This window comes from Microcebus murinus, chromosome 3 (assembly GCF_040939455.1).
Source record: "Microcebus murinus isolate Inina chromosome 3, M.murinus_Inina_mat1.0, whole genome shotgun sequence".
Taxonomy (NCBI): Eukaryota; Metazoa; Chordata; class Mammalia; order Primates; family Cheirogaleidae; genus Microcebus; species Microcebus murinus.
The window spans coordinates 111,861,809-111,881,298 of NC_134106.1; the positions used below are offsets into that span (position 1 = coordinate 111,861,809).

The 19,490-nt window shown below is 39.4% G+C and overlaps 1 protein-coding gene across 10 annotated transcripts in view; it reads left to right on the forward strand.

Annotated features, from left to right (window-relative positions):
- The window catches only part of TBC1D1 (TBC1 domain family member 1), a 204,533-nt gene that overhangs the window by 109,789 nt on the left and 75,254 nt on the right, over positions 1-19,490 (forward strand). For all 10 annotated transcript variants that reach the window (XM_020286321.2, XM_076001163.1, XM_076001161.1 and 7 more), the window contains 5 exons: positions 614-705; positions 7,977-8,087; positions 13,495-13,623; positions 14,908-14,994; positions 18,282-18,562. In XM_020286321.2, the coding sequence (XP_020141910.2) occupies positions 614-705; positions 7,977-8,087; positions 13,495-13,623; positions 14,908-14,994; positions 18,282-18,562 (700 nt within the window). The remainder of the gene's footprint in view (positions 1-613; positions 706-7,976; positions 8,088-13,494; positions 13,624-14,907; positions 14,995-18,281; positions 18,563-19,490) is intronic.

Consider the following 19,490-nt stretch of genomic DNA (forward strand, 5'->3'; position numbering starts at 1 on the left):
CTTTGCTTTTGTAACTTTTCTTTAAAACTCTTCATAACATTAATTAAATTGTCTTAAGACTATTAATAAGCGTTTGGTAAAAGGAAAATTGTTAGCCACATGAGTCAATTTCACGAAACGGGAACCTGTAACATGTAGGCGACAAATGTGGGCCAGTTTTCAAACCAAGTAGTAGTTGTTTTTCCTTTTAAAAAGTTGCCATGTTTACCTGTAATACAAGAATTTATCATTTTCTAAGGAGAATGTTCTGATTGTATGAAGTGTTTTAACTTGGAGAAGTAATTTAAAACCACCCGAACCTGAGTTAGAGTTCAAGTTTGTGGTCTTTGCAAATTATGTGTGCTCTCTGGGCCTCAGTCCTTAGCTGTAAAATGGGGATAACAACATCCTTGTCATCAGATTGTTTTGATGATTAAGTGCAATAATGTAGATTTTATGCTTAATATACAGTATCTTATACATCAGAGCTCAATTAAAAGATGATAATGCTAGCATCACTGACATTATTGATTAGCATTTATGGGTAGATAGAATGTAAAGGGAATGTGTATGGAACAGTTAATGCTGCTTACATATAGAGATTTTTTTCATGTCCCTTTTTTTCTCTTAATAGGAATGAATTCTTCTAAAACCAAACTAGAACTGCAAAAGCACCTGACAACATTAACTAATCAGGAGCAGGCAACTATTTTTGAGGAGATTCAGGTATGGTGCAAATTTTTAATCTCCATAAGGAAAGAAAAGGCAGGCAGCTTACCTGTAAAATGTTACGTATACAAAATACCAAACTAGTGTTGTCCCAGCCTGGAGGCAAGGATCTTGAGTTCCTCTTGGCTTAAGATTTAACAGTCCGCGCCGGGCGCGGTGGCTCACGCCTGTAATCCTAGCACTCTGGGAGGCTGAGGTGGGCAGATCACTCGAGGTCAGGAGTTCGAGACCAGCCTGAGCAAGAGCGAGACCCCGTCTCTACTAAAAATAGAAAGAAATTAATTGGCCAACTAAAAATATATAGAAAAACTTAGCTGGGCCTGGTGGCGCATGCCTGTAGTCCCAGCCACTCGGGAGGCTGAGGCAGGAGGATCACTTGAGCCCAGAAGTTTGAGGTTGCTGTGAGCTAGCCTGACACCACGGCACTCTAGCCCGGGCAACAGAGTGAGACTCTGTCTCAAAAAAAAAAAAAAAAAAAAAAAAAAAGAGATTTAACAGTCTGCAGAGGGGCCAGGTCAGAATTTCAGAATCACATCAGGTTTTAGCTTAGATAGTAAAAGTGACTAAAACTGGGAAGCCTCGCCCTTAAACAAATATGCTAGAATAAGAGGAAGGAAATTTTAAAGTGAAGAGAGCCTCAGCCTGAGAGAGAGAAGACCTGGACTTTGGTCCACATGTGCTCATCTGTACCACACGAAACCTCTGCCAGCCCCTTCCCACGCAGGACTGCATCCCTAACGGTGGGAGTCAAACAAGGTGTTTTATATGTGAACTTGAACATAATTGCTCCTCCTCCTCCCTTTTCAGTTTTGAAAATAAATTTAGTTCATGTTATCTACTTAGAGCCATATACTATGTTGAACCAAAAAAAAAAAAACAACCCTCAAAAAACAAAACAAAAACCAAACTCATCTGCTTTCTGCAGTAAAGTTGGAAGCTAGCTCTTGTCCCTGCATTTAGATGCAGTGTATCTCGGGGAAACCATACTGTGTGTGCTGGCATGCCTGTAGTCTGTTCATTATGAATCTTTAATGAGCTCATCAAAAATTTCATATCTGAGGCCGGGCGCGGTGGCTCACGCCTGTAATCCTAGCACTCTGGGAGGCCGAGGTGGGTGGATTGCTCAAGGTCAGGAGTTTAAAAACCAGCCTGAGCAAGAGCGAGAACCCGTCTCTACTATAAATAGAAAGAAATTAATTGGCCAACTAATATATATAGAAAAAATGAGCCTGGCATGGTGCGCATGCCTGTAGTCCCAGTTACTCGGGAGGCTGAGGCAGCAGAATTGCTTGAGCCCAGGAGTTTGAGGTTGCTGTGAGCTAGGCTGACACCATGGCATTCACTCTAGCCTGGGCAACAGAGTGAGACGGTGTCTCAAAAAAAAAATAAAAAAATTTCATGTCTGCTTTAGCTGAGGGGCATTGTCTATGGTTTCCTGGCACTTTTCCAGGGAGGGTAGCACATCAGAACAAAGAATATCTCTTTTGGGGTGAGGGCTAGTCAGCAGGTTCTACAAGTAGAAGTTTCATTAAACATAACAAGAAGGCTAGGAACTGTTAGTTCTCTCCCTCCTCACTGGGGATAAACTGTACAGATAGGGTCCATATTCTGCTTTCTGTTAGTGTGAAAAATACAAGATTGTCTTCTTTTAAATCACATGTTAGAGTTCTTCTCTTACTCCCTCGTTCTGGTTCTACAGTAGAATTGGCATATGTTTGCAGAAAGCAAGCATAGGAAGATTTTTTATTTAGCAGCTAGCCTACAGGGTAATTTTCACAATTTTCAATTACCTTTAAATTTTCTTTTCTTCTGAATCAACTTGAGACATGAAACTTTGTTGTTTCTTAAAAGACCTTTAGAATCCTAAGTACACAGTACTCTTAGACAAATGTAATGTCATTTGTACTTGGAATTCAGAAATGGACAATTCCCTTCCAATTGTTAATGCATTTACAATTGGAGCCAGGACCTTTTCCATCTAATGCTGACTCACTTAAACTATTCAAGTCACTTTGAGGAACATCTTTCTAGCAAGCGTGGAAGATGAACCTCCCTTCCCTAATGTGGCTTTTCTTTTTTGTTTCGATAGCACGATGTAGCTTCCTTAAAACAGTGCGGTGAATCAGTGTAGATAACACACAACATTGTCTTCTGCAGCAATGTGAAGTTGCTAATAGGTACGATCTGAGATTCTCCTCGACTCATGCAGGGTTTTACACACCTAGTTACATTACAGCAAAAAGACTTTAGAAAAAAGTAAATATGAGCTGGGCGCAGTGGCTCACGCCTATAGTCCTAGCACTCTGAGAGGCCGAGGTGGGTGGATCATTTGAGCTCAGGAGTTTAAGACCAGCCTAAGTAAGAGTGAGACCCCATCTCTATGGAGAGAGAGAGGGAGAGGGAGAAATAAATTAGCTGGACAACTAAAATACATATATAGAAAAAAAATTAGCTAGGCATGGTGGCGCATGCCTGTAGTCCCAGCTACTCGGGAGGCTGAGGCAGGAGGATCGCTTGAGCCCAGGAGTCTGAGGTTGCTGTGAGCCAGGCTGACGCCACTGCACTCTAGCCCTGGCAACAGAGTGAGATTCTATCTTAAAAAAAAATAATAAAAAAAGTAAATATGACTAAGGTTCACTGAAATAAGAAAGCATTCAGTTAGTATCCTGGAGCCTCTTTGTTTTGTTCTGATGTCTCTATAATGTTCTGGTTGCCCTGAACACCAAAGGGAAATCTTAACGTTCATTGGCTTTGAAAAGCCAGTTCATATTGTCCTCCATCATTGTAAGCCTGGCTTTTCCTTGAATGATACAAATTCGATATGGGTCTTTTCTTCTGATGGCTTATTGATGATCTTGTTGAATTACTTCCTCAATGACCATTCTTGGTTTTATAAAATATTTTATAAACCAAGTGCTTGGTTTCTTTTCAGGTAGTAGTACCTGCTAATGTGTTTGAAAATCATACATTTCAAAAGGTCATAAGAACACAGGTGGACTTGCAGTTTCATGAGTCCTCTTATAAGTAGAATGGCAAATATTTTCCTTTGTATGGTCTTTCTAGGAGTGGAATTTATTTCTGAAAAATGCTTCTAAGAGCAAATTTTCATAAGGCAAATGTCATTACTATTGAAATTAGTAGTACATGATTACTTAGTTATTAAAACATATGTATCATATTCAGAGTTTTTGTAAATGAAAGTTTAATACAATAAAAAAGTGGACCCCAAACAATCGTAAGGATAAAGAAATGGATAATGACTGTGTTAACGATGCTGGAGATGATCACTTCTGCAACAGCGGACTGCGCACTCAGAGAGCTGGGTCCAGACGGGCCTGTGGGCATACCGCACTGCAAAGCAGCCTTTTGTTTGTGAGCTTTTGAAATATATAGTTTTCATACTGGGGCATATGTGAAGGTGACCCCATGGAGGTCTTGCTCTCTTCACACTGCTGTGTGTGTGCGAAATCCAAACGGGTCGTCTTCAGGATGAAGAGTTGCCGTCCGGCCCAAGTAGGGCCAGTAACTAAAATGTCTCAAAGTCTGATTCTCCTAATCTGTGTGAGTGTATTTCAGGGTATGACTCGATTAGACACTGAGTAGATAAATCAAGTAGATTTATACTTCATAGGCATTGTTAATTTATTAAATGACATGACTTCACAAGTTAAAGCTCAATGGTCAGAAGAGGTGTCTTTCAGTTTCTAAAGAATATACATCAACTTTGTTGGATTTTCCATGGTTTTAAAATTATTTATTGTAAACTTGGGTTATAATTTTTTAATAAAAGATGTTAGAATGTAGTGTCCAAGTGACTATTGTCTTTTTAAGTAGTTTCCTTAGAAGACTGTAGGCTTTCTAGGCATTGTGGCATTCATTAGTCAGTGTTGGAAATTTATTTATTTATTGTTAAATTGTTTTTAGAGGTGGGGCTCGCTGTGTTGCCCTGGCTGGAGTGCAGTGGTTGTTCTTGGGTGTGATCATAGCTTACTGCAGCCTGGAACTCCCGGGCTCGAGTGATCCTACTCCCTCAGCCTCCTGAGTAGCTGGGACTACAGTGTGCCACTGTGCCCTGCTGGAAATTTATTTTTGAATTGCCTTTGCAACAATTTATAAGACTCTCAAAGAAATAAGGTTAAGACACATGTAATGAGATTAGTTTTGTTACTTTGAACAGGCAATTGTTTTGTATTATTCTTTTTAAAATTGAAGTATAACGTACCAATAGAAAAGCACACAAAATGATGGTGGATTTTTGCAAGGTGAATACACCCGTGCAGCCAGTGCGAAGATTATGAATTAAAGTATTCTCGTTGCCTCAGAGTCCTGCCTCATTTCTGCCCCTAGGTACTCTGTCCTTACTTCTGACACCATGGATTAATTTTGAACAAGCAAGCTAATTTGTGATTATAAAGTGATGTTCCCTATTATATTCTTACTCTGTTACTATATTCTGTAAAGTGATTCCCCATTATATTCTTGAGACTTGTCTCTAACTAGTGAAAGTGTATCAAAGGAAATCACCTTAAAGGGATAATGATTTGCCCCTATTGAGGATGGTGAAGTCACATGGGAAGTTTTAGGAGGATGACACTTTGATAATGTTTTTGAACTCCATAGAAAGGGTAGCCTCTCATATTCCAAAATTCCTTTAAGTAGAGATTTATGTTTTGACCTTGTATGACACTGAAACATGTATTTCTCTGCTTTAGTGACTTCTTCTATGATGTTTAGGAAGATTTGTGGCACAGTGTCTAGTTCTTGGCTTCAATTTTTAATGAAAAGCAACTATGGTAGTGCATTATACTCTGTTGTAGTTTCATTTTCTGCCTCTTTGAATAGATTTTTTCATGTGTATTTTGAGGGGAAAATGTACTAGTTCTCTTCCTCTCATTACTGCATGCTTGGCCTTTTTTTGATATTTTGAAATAGATAGTTCTGAAAAGTTTCTCCAAGCAGAATACATACTTTCTTGTGAGGGTAGCCCAAAGGTTTAATTAAAGATACAGAGGAAGAAAGAATGGGTCAACCCTCCAGAGACTGCTCCTTCTCAGGGGACTCTCGTAATCCCTGTCTGTTTCCCTGGGTCGGTTTTTTATAAGACTATTTTTTTTTAGGCAGTTTTAGGTTTATAGAAAATTTGAGTGGGAATTACAGAGTTTCCATATAACTTTTCACTGTTCCCTACTCCGTAGTTTCTTCTAACAGAAATGTTACCATAGCATCCCATATTAGTGTGGTACATTTGTTAACAATTAATGAGCCAGTATTTGCTGTATTATTATTAACTGAAGTTCATGGTTTACATTTGGGTTCACTTATGGTGATGCTTTACCTATTCATCCCTCCCTCCCTACCCCCAACCCCTGGCAACCACCGCTTTTTTTTTTTTTTTACCATTTCCATAGTTTTGCCTTTTCCAGAATGTCATATAATCGTATAGTATGAATGTAGTCTTTGCAATTTGGGTTCTTTCACTTAGCAACATGCAACGTTCCTCCACATCTTTTCATGGCTGATCACTTTTTCCTTTTCCTTTTGTTGCTGAATAATATTCCATTGGCTGTACCACAGTTTGTTCACCCATTTTCCTATTGAAGGACATCTTGGGTGTTCCTAAGTTTTGGCAATTATGAATAAAGCTGCTGGAAACATTTGAGTACAGGTCTTTGTGTAGACATATGTTTTTAACTCATTTGGGTAAATACCAAAGAATGCCGTTGCTGGATTGTGTGGGAAGAGTGTGTTTAGTTTTATAGGAAACTGCCAGACTGTTTTCCAAAGTGGTTGTACCATTTTGCATTCCCACCAGCAACGAATGAGACTTCTGTTGTTATTTAGTGGACTTTTAGACTCATTATATCCATAACCCTTTTAGGATCTAGCAATATTAAGTCTGCATTGTGACTCTTGACTACTATCACTTTATCTTTTTGAGGATCTAATTGGAATTCTCTAGAAAAATCCACTTGTTGCATATAACATGTAAAATTTTGTAACATCAGTGTTTTTGGTCTGGAGTCTGGGTTGAGAATGTCTGCTGTAGCCTCTACAATGTTTAATACTTAAATCTGAAATTTGAAAGAACAGGAAGTCCTTGATAAAACAAATTTTTCCAGTCATTTACTACTTTTTCTTCTTCCTGAGTAACAGGAACAACTTCCATTTTAAAATAATCTTTTTTGTTTGTTTTTAACAGAGGGCACATCAGAAGGTCTGGGTTAGTGTTACCTTTGCTTTTAATGCCAATGACATGCAGAGTAAAATCACTGTTCCTTAGTTAGCTGGGGAAGGTGGTCGCTGGGAGTGGTGTTGACCTAGACTCAGATGTTTTTCTAGTTAATTCATTTATTACACCCCAAGTTCATTTTAAAGGTCAGGTTGGAACTTTGGAGTAGGGAGAGAAGAGGAACAGGCCAAATGGGTAATGTTGATATAAAAAAGATCTATTTCCAAAGACTAAAAGCTTTGTATATCCCCAGAGTAATTCACTTTCTTTTTTTTTAATATTCAGAGAAAATAATACATGAAGCTAGGTGGCCTTTTAAAAATTCTCTCTGACATGTCAAATTCAAAGAATTTGGGAGCTGGAGGAGACTGACAATCCTCGTTTCAGCAGACGAGGAGCCAAGATTAAGTGACTTGATCTGTGTGCACTTCTGTGCAGCAGCTAGACCCTGTGTGCCCTGATGCTAGTCCGGTGTGCTTTGCCACTGCCCTGTTGAAAAGTTTAAAAGGCACAGGGAGAATTTTTACAAAGAAAAAAGAAATTGAGTACATACCACAAGACTTTGTACGGAAGTGCATTTCTCATGGAGATTCCATAAAGTTCTTCCTGATGAACACCTGTGACATGGGAAACCATGACCCTGAATGCAGTTACTGTTTTCCTTTCTAGTTTCCTAATTAAAAGAGTTTATAAAGGTATAGTCATTATGGCTCCTGACTTCTGGGTGTTTACGTAGATTTGTTTGGTTTTTCTTTCTGTTTTAAAACTATTGATTTGTTAAATATTTTGACTATGCCTCTATATGATGTTAAAATTTTATTTTAGGTATGAGGACATCAGAGAGCGAAAGCTAAATCTGGCCCAGTGGCTCCATTGTCCTTTTAAAAAATTTATCCTCACTTTTAGGATCCTTGGTGCCCCCTAGTGAGATGATTGGGTAAAAGCATTAGTTAGTGCTTGGAAGCCTAGCAATTTTGTTGACATTTAAATATATTTAAAATAAATATAATCTATCCTGTTTCTGATTTTTTTTTTAAAGAAATTGAGACCAAGAAATGAGCAGCGAGAGAATGAATTGATTATTTCTTTTCTGAGATGTTTATATGAAGATAAACAAAAAGAACATGTCCATATTGGGGAAATGAAGCAGGTATGGCATTTTTGTCTCTTACGATTTTTACCAGCGCACTGTATAAATGAAGTCTTGAGGATTTTCTGTAGCTCTGAAACCTTTTTTTCTCCCTTTGTTTTATTCTTTTGTTGCACATATTGGGAAAATTTGAGATATTAAATTATGTTTGGAGAAGATAAGAGAAGTTTCTGTCTGCATTTAGTGTGAGTGGAGCAGTTGCTCTGATAAGAGGACTGGCTTGGAGCACCGAGAATTAAATTTAAGAGCAGATATGGCCAGGACGAGCTGCATGCCTTGCGGAGAGCCAGTATCTGTCACCTTACCTTTCTCCTTTATAAAATGGGAATGGCATTGTACATCTGCCTTTGCAATTACATAAGGTACCTGGAAGTTCTTTGTAATAATAAATGTTATGTGAATAACAGATAGTATTACTGACAAGTCAGATGCAACCTTAGAAAGCCTGTTTTATGTGCTGTTCAGATTAGAGCTTGTATTAATGCCATTTTGCATGATGGAGGTACAGAGTCTGCCTCCCATCCTGCTGTCCAGAAGCCCTGTTTAGCTTTTCTCTTTGTGGGGTCCCAAGTCAAAACCTGAATGGCTACCTATAGATCTCTTCCTTTAAAGAACTTCAGGTTTGGGACTCAGTATAACTTTATGGCACCACAGACCATTTTCCTATGTCTTTTGGACTCCATGTAAGCGCATTTATAGTAAACCATTCCTAGCATCAAAATATACATGTTTTATATTTGCTAAAGCTACTTGTTGGCCAGAAAATGTAGAGAAAAATCAGTGAGGGATGTTCTAGTTCTTTAGTTTTCCAAAAGTGTGTTGCCTTTTTCTTTTCAAGTGCCTACTGAATGCACGTTACAAAGGCAGTTTCATGCCCTGTGCCCCATGCTGGCCTCACTGTCTGCTACCTAAACCAAGTGTGCAGTTTTCACTGGGTGCACACTTAGCAATGTTCCTCATTAGATTTCTACTTTCTAGTGGGCTTCGGCAGTTGTGCCTTTCCTGACCCTTTAGAGCTCATGTACAGTGTCCAACATGGTTTTTTTTTTTAATCTCACTGGCTATCCATAGGGTCCCATAGCAGTGACCCTAATGCCAGTGCATTATCTGTTTTTTGGCCTTTGCCCATGGTTTGTTGCTGTTCTTCTCATCCCAGATTGTACCCCTAAGATGGTGCTGGAGTTCTGAGCCTCTCCTGTTCACTCTTAAGTTTTTAATTAACTCTCTAGTTCTCTTTTCAACCTATTTCTTTTCCCCTTTTCACTTCTTTTTCCTCTCTTGTGCCATTAGTAGCTCTTTTCCTCTTCTGATGGGGTTTTATTCTGAGTCAGTCTGACTTGCTCCAACAGGAAATTAGGAAATTGATAATTTTGAAATAATTTATAACTGCTAGAAAGGGGAATGGAGCATTTATGGTGCATGGAAAGTCTTCTTTTAGTAAAGATTTAAAGTATTTGTGGTAGATGGAAAGTTTTGACCTAACTATAAACTCATTTTTATGGCCTAGGATCATATTTTTATGATTTGGGCATAGATCAGTCCAGTGGAGATATAGATTTAATATTTTTTTTCCATTTTCAAAATGTCAGAAAATTTAATGTATAAAAGACTGAGCCTCACAAGCAGAACTGGCATCTGTGCAGCAGTTTCACTGGGGGTTTCTGAATGTTCTGTGACCCATAGGGTTTATGTCTGTGTCTATGAAGAGGGTGCCCTGATCCCCAGGTGTGGCCGGCACCCCTAGGCTGGACACCCTCATGGGCTCTGAGGAGTGGGTTTTTCAACATAGTGGTACTTTGTAGATCCGTCAGATGTAGCCTTGAGATTCACTGATAGATTCCTGCTCACATTTTCTGCTATCAGGTAGTTTGATCACATAGATTTTATTACCTTCTTGTTGTACCTAAAAATTCCTGCAGCCTTTGAAAAGTGTGATTACAGGACCTAGACAGAGGTAGAACCATGACTTTGATAAAGAACTTCTCTGGGCACCAGCTTTCAAAAGCGGACCAAGGACAGTGAACACCGTTCTCAGAGCTGCGTGCCCGGAGGTCAGCAGTGACGCCGTATGTGCTGTTCACAGACGGAAAGAACAGTGCACAGAACGGGCAGAACTTAAGTGTGCCATTTTTTGGGTTTTGGAAACTGCCACGTTCAAGTAGTTAAAGCCCCTGCTGAGATGTAGACTGTTTCCATTGCACTAGAAAGTACCCCCATATTCCATTCCCAGTCAGTCCTCACTGCCTCTTCCCCCACGAAAGTACTATTTTTATTTTTTTAACCCTAGATTAGTTTTGCCTGTTCTAGAACGTCTCGTAAATGGGATCATACAGTATGTATCTTCCAGTTCTGACTTCTACTTAACATAATGTTTCTGAGATTCTTCTATGTTGTTGCAAGTATCAGTAGTTCTTTTTTATGCCATTGTATTAATATCACAGCTTCTCCATTCTTTTTTTGGTGGACACCTGAGCTACTTTATTATGAATAAAGCTGCTGGTAGGTACGTTTGCCAACCCAGCACAGTGGGTTTTGAACTGGGAATCTCAGTGTAGCATCAGAATTTAAAACTTGTCTCCAAACTTTCATGCTTGGAGTTTACCTGTCTGTCAAAGGATCGGCAATGTGATGACTGCAGTGGAATTCACTGTGCAGCCCCCAAATTAGAAATTATTATCTAAGAACCAGCATCATCTTCTTGAGAGAAACTTTTGATGCTTATTTTAAGATAAATGAGAATATGTTATTTTCTAAATGAAAATTATTTTCAAATTATATTTGAATTATGGCAATAGATAGAAAAAATATTTTTAGATGGTAGAGGAGATTTTAATTCAACGTAGAATTAAATATACAAAGATTCTTCAGGCTTGGTATAAATATACACTCACATATGCACAAGTATTCTTTTTCATCTACGTAGGATTTACTAACTGATGCTGATTTCTTTAATCTTTTAGCCAATATTTTCTTTACATATCAAAACAGTTCAGTTTGCTTCAGTTTTATGAAAACTTTATTATGAGTTTGAAAGTAATCCTGCAGCTTCTTAACTATGTTAGTAAACTGATCTTGAGTCCAAGGCAGGCCCTTGAGGGCCCCTTGTAGATAGTCCCCTTTGCCCTGGGGGCCGCCTCGAGTCTTGACCAAGGCTCTTACTCTTGCTCAGTGAGTGCACGGGACCAGTTGCCACTAGTAAGGCACCTACCCTGGTGCATAGTATTTAGCAGGTGCTTAGTCACTATTTGTTGAGCGAGTCTCTGCTACCTCAGGTGTGTGTTTCTCATGGGCCTGTCTGGTGATCATTGCCCATTCACTCTTTCTCGAGCAAGAAAATAATACATCTCCAGAGTATGCTGAGTAGTGTGAAAACACAAAAGTAAGTGACAGTCACCCTTCTCAAAAGAATTTCTAAGTATACTAGCCATTCTTTTGATGTATATTTTAGTTCTCATAGAAGTAAAATTATGAATAATTGGACAAAGCCTAATGTAACTCTTACCAGAATCTTTTCTTTCTCTTTTATGTCTTGAAAAATATATAACATTCATTGGTGAATTAGGATTTTAGCAATCTCACAATACTCTGTAAAGGTGAATTCTAGTATGCTGATTCTGGAAATATGAATTGGTACCATTTAGGGGAGAGAAGCTTGATAATATCTAGTAAAGCTGAAGGTACACATTCCTGTGATGCCAACAAGAAAATTCCTAATTATTTATTTGCAAAACCTTTCATGCAAGTGTGTAAGGTGCTCTGTGCAAGAGAGGTCACTGCAAGCCTCCTTTGTAGGAGCAAAAAAAGGGGGGGAATAAATGTTTAACAACAGGACCATGAAAATATTGGGGTATGCAGTGAAATACTGCACTGTGGCTAAAGTGAGTGGATCAAAGAACATTTTTGGCAACATGATACATCTCAAAAACATTGAAAGAAAAAGCTAATTTACAGAAGGATATGTACAGTGTATGTACAGTTTCAACTACATGTAAACTACTATCCATGTTTTATGGTTACATACATACATATAAAAGTATAAAACATGAATTGATACAATAAACCAAATTCAGGAAATGATACGATAAACCAAATTCTGCATATGGCCGATAGGGGACAGGGGAGGGGTGGGAGTGGTGGTCAGGAAGCTTCAAGAATGTCTTTCTATTAAAAGTAGGAAACACACAGGGACAACAGATAATAGTCATGATAGCTGATGTGTATTGAGTGTCTGGTATGTTCTAAGTGTTTTGGTAGGCACTAATTTAAATCTCATGAGAGCTCTGTAGGGAAAGTTCACTATCCATCCTCAGTCTGCAGGTAGAGGAATGAGAGGGACAGCAGGTAGTGACCTGGCCAGGGCCACACAGCTGGGGACTAGTGGAGAAGCATTCACTTGGGTATTGAGCTCCAGAGCCCCAACACCTGTTTTCAATACCTGGCAGACGCCGACTTGGCCAAAGCGGGGTGGTGGTGCAAGGGTGTTTGTTACATTAGTCTCTACACTGTTCTTTAGGTGTGAAATCTGTAACAATCACATTAGAGAATATATTGGGGATTAGAGTCCTGGGGGATTTGCTTATCTGTGTGTTTTTCTAGCAGTCATTGTCTAGCAGGAAGCAGTCAGGTAAGAATTCATATAAGAAACAATTTAATGTAGAGGTCTTTCATATATTTTTTTAGACATACATCTTGCTAACAAGTAATGTTAAACTTCTTTAGTGGTTGTCAAACAAACTCCATTGTGTTTTCACTGTCATATTGTGGTGGCTAAGGGAGAGCAGCTTGGTTGCAGAGGAGGAAAGGATGATGGAGAGAATAGGAGTGGAAGAGAGGAAAGAGCTGAGAGTGCAGCGATCTACAGAGAGGGATGAATGGGGGGTAGTATGGGAAGAGGAATGGGTTCTTTAGGTGACAGATTTACTTTGTCTCACCCTCTGAAATGCCCCCAAAGGTAAGTGATTGCTTTATTTTGAAAAGCTAATAATAGCTACCTTTGTACTAAATGCCGTGCTTGATACTTTACCTGTTCCAATCTTGCAACACCGTGTTATGATTAGATCTTGTTGGTCTCAATTTACTGAAGAGGCTCAGAGAAAGTAAGAAACTTGCACAAGATCAGTTAGTAAATGACAGATCTCTGATAGAGTTGCAGAGCCTGAGCTCTAAACTCTCTTAACTGACTGGTTTCAACACGTTTCTTCATTTCATTTGGAATAGTCAAAGCAGTACTTTGAGGCAAAATTATTTCCTGGACTTGCAGCTGTGTCACTGAGGAGCAGATGAGATCACAGACAGAAGCGGGATGATGGCCTGTGTTAAAAAGATGCATCCTAGAGATCTTTCATTCCCTTGAAAAGGGAGGCAGGCGGGCATCTATAAGTGACTTTTTGTTGTTTCACATTTTTAGACTTCACAGATTGCAGCGGAGAACATTGGCAGTGAATTACCACCCAGTGCCACTCGATTTAGGCTAGATATGCTGAAAAATAAAGCAAAAAGATCTTTAACAGAGTCTCTAGAAAGTATTTTGTCTCGGGTAAGTAACATAATTTCTCCTGATTTAAGTTAAATCACTTTTTAAGAGAGCATAGGATTCAGTTCTATGCCTTTAATTCCACCAAGCTTCATCATAAAAGTGTAAAACCTCTTTTATGTCTTCTCAGTCTTATAGCGTTATCTACATTTTAAATTGTTTTTATCTTGGCCTAGTTTTAAAAAAATCTCTACTCTTTCGAATTATATCCCATGCGATTTTTTGCCTCCCAAAAGAAAGCTGATTGTTGGCCCATGCCTGTAAAGAGCATGGGTTAGATGCACTGAGTTGTGGGTCCTCTTCTTCCTGGTGTCACTAGGGTCAACTTAAAAAATCAGTTACTGTCAGCTGCTATTGTTAGGGCTTCTCTGTAGCGGGGGTCAGCCAACTATGGCTCATAGGCCAAATTCTACCCCTCCTGATTTTGTAAACAAAGTTTTATTGAAACACAGCCACATCCAGTCATTTCCCTGTTATCTAAGGCTTCTTTTGTGCAGGGTTGAATAGCTGCCACAGACACCACAGGCCCACAAAACGTAAGAGATTTACCATCTGGTCCTTTACAGAAGTATTTGCTGACTGTAGCTCTACAGGAGGAACAGACTACACATAGGCACTGATCTGGGAGCTCACAGAGCTTAAGAAATTGCCCCCTCTTCCCCATGAGTGGAAACATCCTTGATGGCATCTCTAAGAAATCAAAGTTCAATTTTCTGTCAAAGTTTTACACCTTTTTGAAGCTTGCAGTATCTTATGGTTCTTTTTTTATCTTATGACACACTTCCTTTGAAATGTATGCTTTATTTTTTTAAAGAAAATTAAATTTTGTTTTGTTTGAAGATGTTTCTGAGAATTTTGCAGCATCCTCTGAGATCATGAGAAACAGTTCCTCTACAAAGCCAGGCTTGGAAGGACTGCATTTGAGCGCTCCCAAAGGGCTAGAACACTGGCCACACAGCTGGCCAGTTATGGTCTCTGGGACTCAGGGGAGACTTGCAGAGTGGCCTTGCTTGTGCACTTGTTCGTCTTCATAGACAAGTTGTCTCTTATTCCTGTCTGTCCTCCCTGCTAAATGACCCATCCACAAGGTGTTTTGGAACATTTGGGTTGTGTCTTTTTGAAAATAGAAAGATGACAGAAATGTTGATTGTCTTAATGTATATATGTACTTAGCATTTCTCAGTAGATGTATTTTTCCTGAGATCATTTAAGTAGACCAAGTTGCTTCTAGTGATACCTTGGCAAAAGCCTCAGGGGTCATAACTCAACTGCCTTTCCTTTATGTAGGGGAATAAAGCCAGAGGCCTGCAGGAGCACGCTGCCAGCGTGGATCTGGACAGCTCCATGTCTAGCACATTGAGTAACACCAGCAAAGTAAGCACATTTCTCTTTATAGGAAAGCCTGAACATCCCAGGAAAAAGGTCTTGCTCATCTCTTATCTCCAGGGCCCTATCAAAAAGAAGAAAAAAGCCTCTTCCAATCATAAACGTTTGGTGCTTCCAGGTTTCTTGGCACAGGTTGGGGGCTGGTCATATAGTTCTACCATAACATAAAAGTTTTACATAAAAAAGCAGGTGACCATTCCATAAACAAAGAAACAAGATCACAGTTTTTGACAGCTAATATCTAATTTGTCACAACACAACTAACTAATGGACTTCTTTACCTAGTAGATTTTCCAATAATAAAAATAATTAAAATTGGGAATACCCCCAAAGTGGGTTTGTGAATTCAGAGAAGTATGCAACTTGAATTTCTAAAACTTCATCCTGTAGCTGGCTCTATGATTGTAATTGAACACTACTTTTTTTTTTAAATAAGCAGCTTGACATCACCCCTATTATTTGCCATCAAGCACAGCTTTGTGATGATCTGTAAGCTAACAGTTCTATTGGTAATAAACCTGTACTTACGTTCTTGTTTTAATATCTTGCTCTCTAGATGTTTAAGCATATTTAAATCTGGTTAGTTCAACTTTATACCAAACAGTGGATTTGGCTTTTGTGCCAGGAGGCCAGCTTTCCCTCTGCTGTCGGCACGCTCTGGTGCAGTTGTGAGGGAGGGGTGTGGGTGGGGGCCAGCTCCTGATCACAGGAATGGTTTAAATTCTTCTGCAATCCCTCCTGGACACATGGATTTCAGAGTTTTTAGACCACAACCAATAGTAGAAACATATTTATTAATAACATTGTGATATAGCTCACACACACATACCTACACATACACAAAATTAAAATAAAATTTCACCAAACAATATTTATTGTAAACAACATGAGATATATACTGTATTTTCTGTTCTATTTTATTTTAAGGATGCTCATGGCAAACTACTAAATTGTATCTACTTGTGTTCTAGTGCACAGTTTGAGAAACACTTCCTTAGATGAATGGTTTTCCAGTTTTAGGTGCATCTATGGTGGGGTTCTGATTAAAGTGTGGGTTCTGGTTCAGTGGGCCTGGGATACAGCCTAAAATGCTGGATTTCTGACAGACTCCAAGGTAATGCTGCTGTTCCACAGACCCACTTTGGAGCATGAGGCTGTAGATACCAGTCTTCTAAATGTGACTTTCTAAGTTAAAATCCATTGGAGCATAACATCATCCAGCCTGCTATCCTGTAATTCATTTCAGGTGTGGGAAGGTTACAGTTTATCTGTTGCATACAGACGCGCATACTCTCCTCTTTCTTGTAGGAGAGAGATGACAGATACATGGCCCCAGCATCAAGTAGACAGTGGTAGGAGCTCTCACATTATAAATAAGAGACTTTGGTGACTTTGATGTCAGAGGAGCAAAAGGAGAGAAGTTAGGTTTGGTCTGTGGAACCAGGGAAACATAGGTGGAGGGGTAGGGGGCAGTGATGCTTTGGAATTAAATCTTGGAGAAAGGCTAGGAATTGTGCTCATGGAAGCGAACAGAGAGGAAGGCATTCCAGATAGATGAGTGTTAGTAAAGACACCATGAAGAAATTCACATCACTCAGTGACTTCCAGTAAGTCTTACTGCTTGTTCTCTTATTCTTCTCCAAAATGCAGATCTAGGAATACATACAGTCTCAATTTCTAGGGTAATTCTAAGAGAGAAGTGTACCTTTTTAGAAGCCACCTCTGTGTGTATTAAATATCTTTATGCAAACTTCTGTACATCTTTCTTTCATCCTGAATTGAAAAACTGCTATAAAGATAAGTTATTTTATGTACTTGGGTCTCTTGTAATAAATTGATCATCTAGGAGGCATCTAGAATCATCTAGAAGAAGCTGAATTTTAAGTGGTCCTTTCAGTTTTCAAATTAAGCTAAGGGTTAGCTCTTTCACATAATTTGGAGGGATGTTAATAAACATTTAGATTAACAGGTTTGCATGATGGAGATTGTTTTTTGTAATGTATTATCTTAGACAAAATTTTAAGTCCTTAAATTAAAAGAATCTTCAGAACTATAGAGTCCCGAAGGATGAAAAACTTCAGTTATGAAAGTAAGGAACATTTCATAGTATGTTGGGAATTAAGCTTTTCTTGTCTAATTCCTATAAAATTAAATGTATATAACCTCTCCCTTTAATAAACAAATTTAATTTTTTCAAGTTAAAATCCTCAGTACTTATCTAAAAGGCACTCAACTATTTACCAAACAAACAAGTAGAGTATGGATTCTCTAGTCCACTCTTAGATGCATTCATTCCTTTTTACTCTATTCATGTTGATTTACTTCTCCCTTCTAGCAGTTTCAGTAGGGGCAAACTGATACACTTCTTATTTTATGTTTTTTTGATTTGAGAAAAACTGGCCACCAGCCATGTCCTGGGTGCAGTAGCACAGTGCTGGACATCAGTTTGCACGAGTAGTAGTGCATTCCTTTGCAAAAGCATGCATGGTGAAGGCATACCATATTAAAACATTGTCATGATTCTCAACATATGTTTGAATACCCACTTAGTAAATTTATTGAGTAGTTAATAAAACAATAACTTATTTTTATATAACATTTTACAGTGTAAAAAGTACTTATGGTTATATTATCTTGCTTAATTCTTGAAACCCATTGAGATAAGTTTTTACTATCCCTCTAACAGATGAAGACATCGAGATGCAGGCAGAAGTGATTTCCCCTGAATTGCAGTAATAAGTGCCTAGAGAAAGATTTTCCATATTCTGAGAATATTAATAGTTTTTGTTCTCACGATTACCAAATTTTAAATCTCAACATTAGATGTTATTCAGAGAGGGCCTTAAAATGTGTCTATAACAGGTATGAACATACTTGGCGAAGATGAGGAACTTGATTAAGCATCGGAGACAAGTTATACATACAGCACTCGCTGTATACAGCACTCGTACTTCTTAGGAGCAGTAGTAAAGAGTCCTGTGCTCTAGAGAGGGGACCATTTAGAGTTTGGAACAGTTGTATATTGTGGCTTATGTCCTTCACTCTTGCACTTGGGCAGTGTCCCCATTTCTCCAGCAAACTAGTATCTTATATCTTTGAGGAGCAGCCATTTAATGGGCCTTTATTTTCTTACACTTTTGGTGGCAGCCTCTAGATGGCATTATAATCAGAAGATGTATTTAGATATTGAAATGTTTTCCTGTGCTGGAACTTGAGATTTTTAAATCCCACAGATTCCCACAGGCATGTCTGATCTGCTGTCTGTTTGCTGCCAGGAGCCGTCTCTGGGTGAAAAGGAAGCCTGGCCTATCTCTGAAAGCTCCTTCAAGCTCCTGGGCTCCTCGGATGACCTGTCCAGTGACTTGGAGAGCCACCTCCAGGAAGAGCCTGCTCCACTGTCACCCCAGCAGGCCTTCAGGAGGCGAGCGAACACCCTGGGTCATTTCCCAGTGGAATGCCAGGAACCTCTGGAACCTGCTCAGGGCTCTCCAGTGGCCTCGCAGAGGAAACTTACGAGGTATCACTCAGTGAGCACAGAGACGCCTCATGAACAAAAGTAAGACTTATTTAAGTCTGTTGTATAAATAGCTGGGGCATGTCTGTGACTAGCTAGGTATGTGCATCCCAGGTGTGTTTATTGGGTGAAAGAGGAACCTGAGTCAGGTTTGACTCTTGGCTTCAAAAGATAAAACTTGAACCAGTGACATGTTCCTTCTCAACTCTAGGAGGTACTTGTGCAAGTAACAAGCAACAAGGGTTGTCAGGAAGCAGGTAGAAATGAGCAACAGTGGCACTTAAGGTGTATAACAATTACTCCTCAAACTATGAGAGATTGTTGGCTTTGGAACGTTGCTGCTGGCTGTGAGGAAGGTATGAGCATGTGAACAGACAGCTTTCTCATGGGGAGGCCAGAAACGGCTTCAGCAGGGTGGAGATGTGGCCCGCACAGGCAGAGCGCGGCAGCTGCTGGGCCTCCGGGGTGGGCTGGGCTGGGGGGTGGACACCTGGAAGGGACCAGCAGCCTCAGGCTCTGGTCCCAGCTCTGTCGTGAACTAGTTGTGACTTGGGCACATTTGTTGAGCTTCTCTGTATAATGAAATTGGAATAGATCTTTAAAATCTCTGTCACTGTGAAAATTCTAGATTCTTCTGACAAGATTTACTAATTTTAATAGTTGAGCTTAAATGAACAGTTGGAATTTTCTGGTTGTAGAGACGAGTAATCAGAAGTTCTCCCTGTTCCTTCCCAGAGTCCCTTAGTGATTAAATTTAACCTACCTGCCAGAGACAATAGAGCTCTTTCAAACCCTTTACCTAACCATTATGAATTAGGACCACACCTGTGCAGTTGCAGCCTATCTCTGACTGGCAGGAGAAGCCATAGGACAGATACCTCAGTTAGTTTATACGTAGATGACAGAGGTCTGGACAGACACGTGAGTCTGTGCAGTGGTGTTTGAAATGTCTCAGGTAAAGAAGTGACAA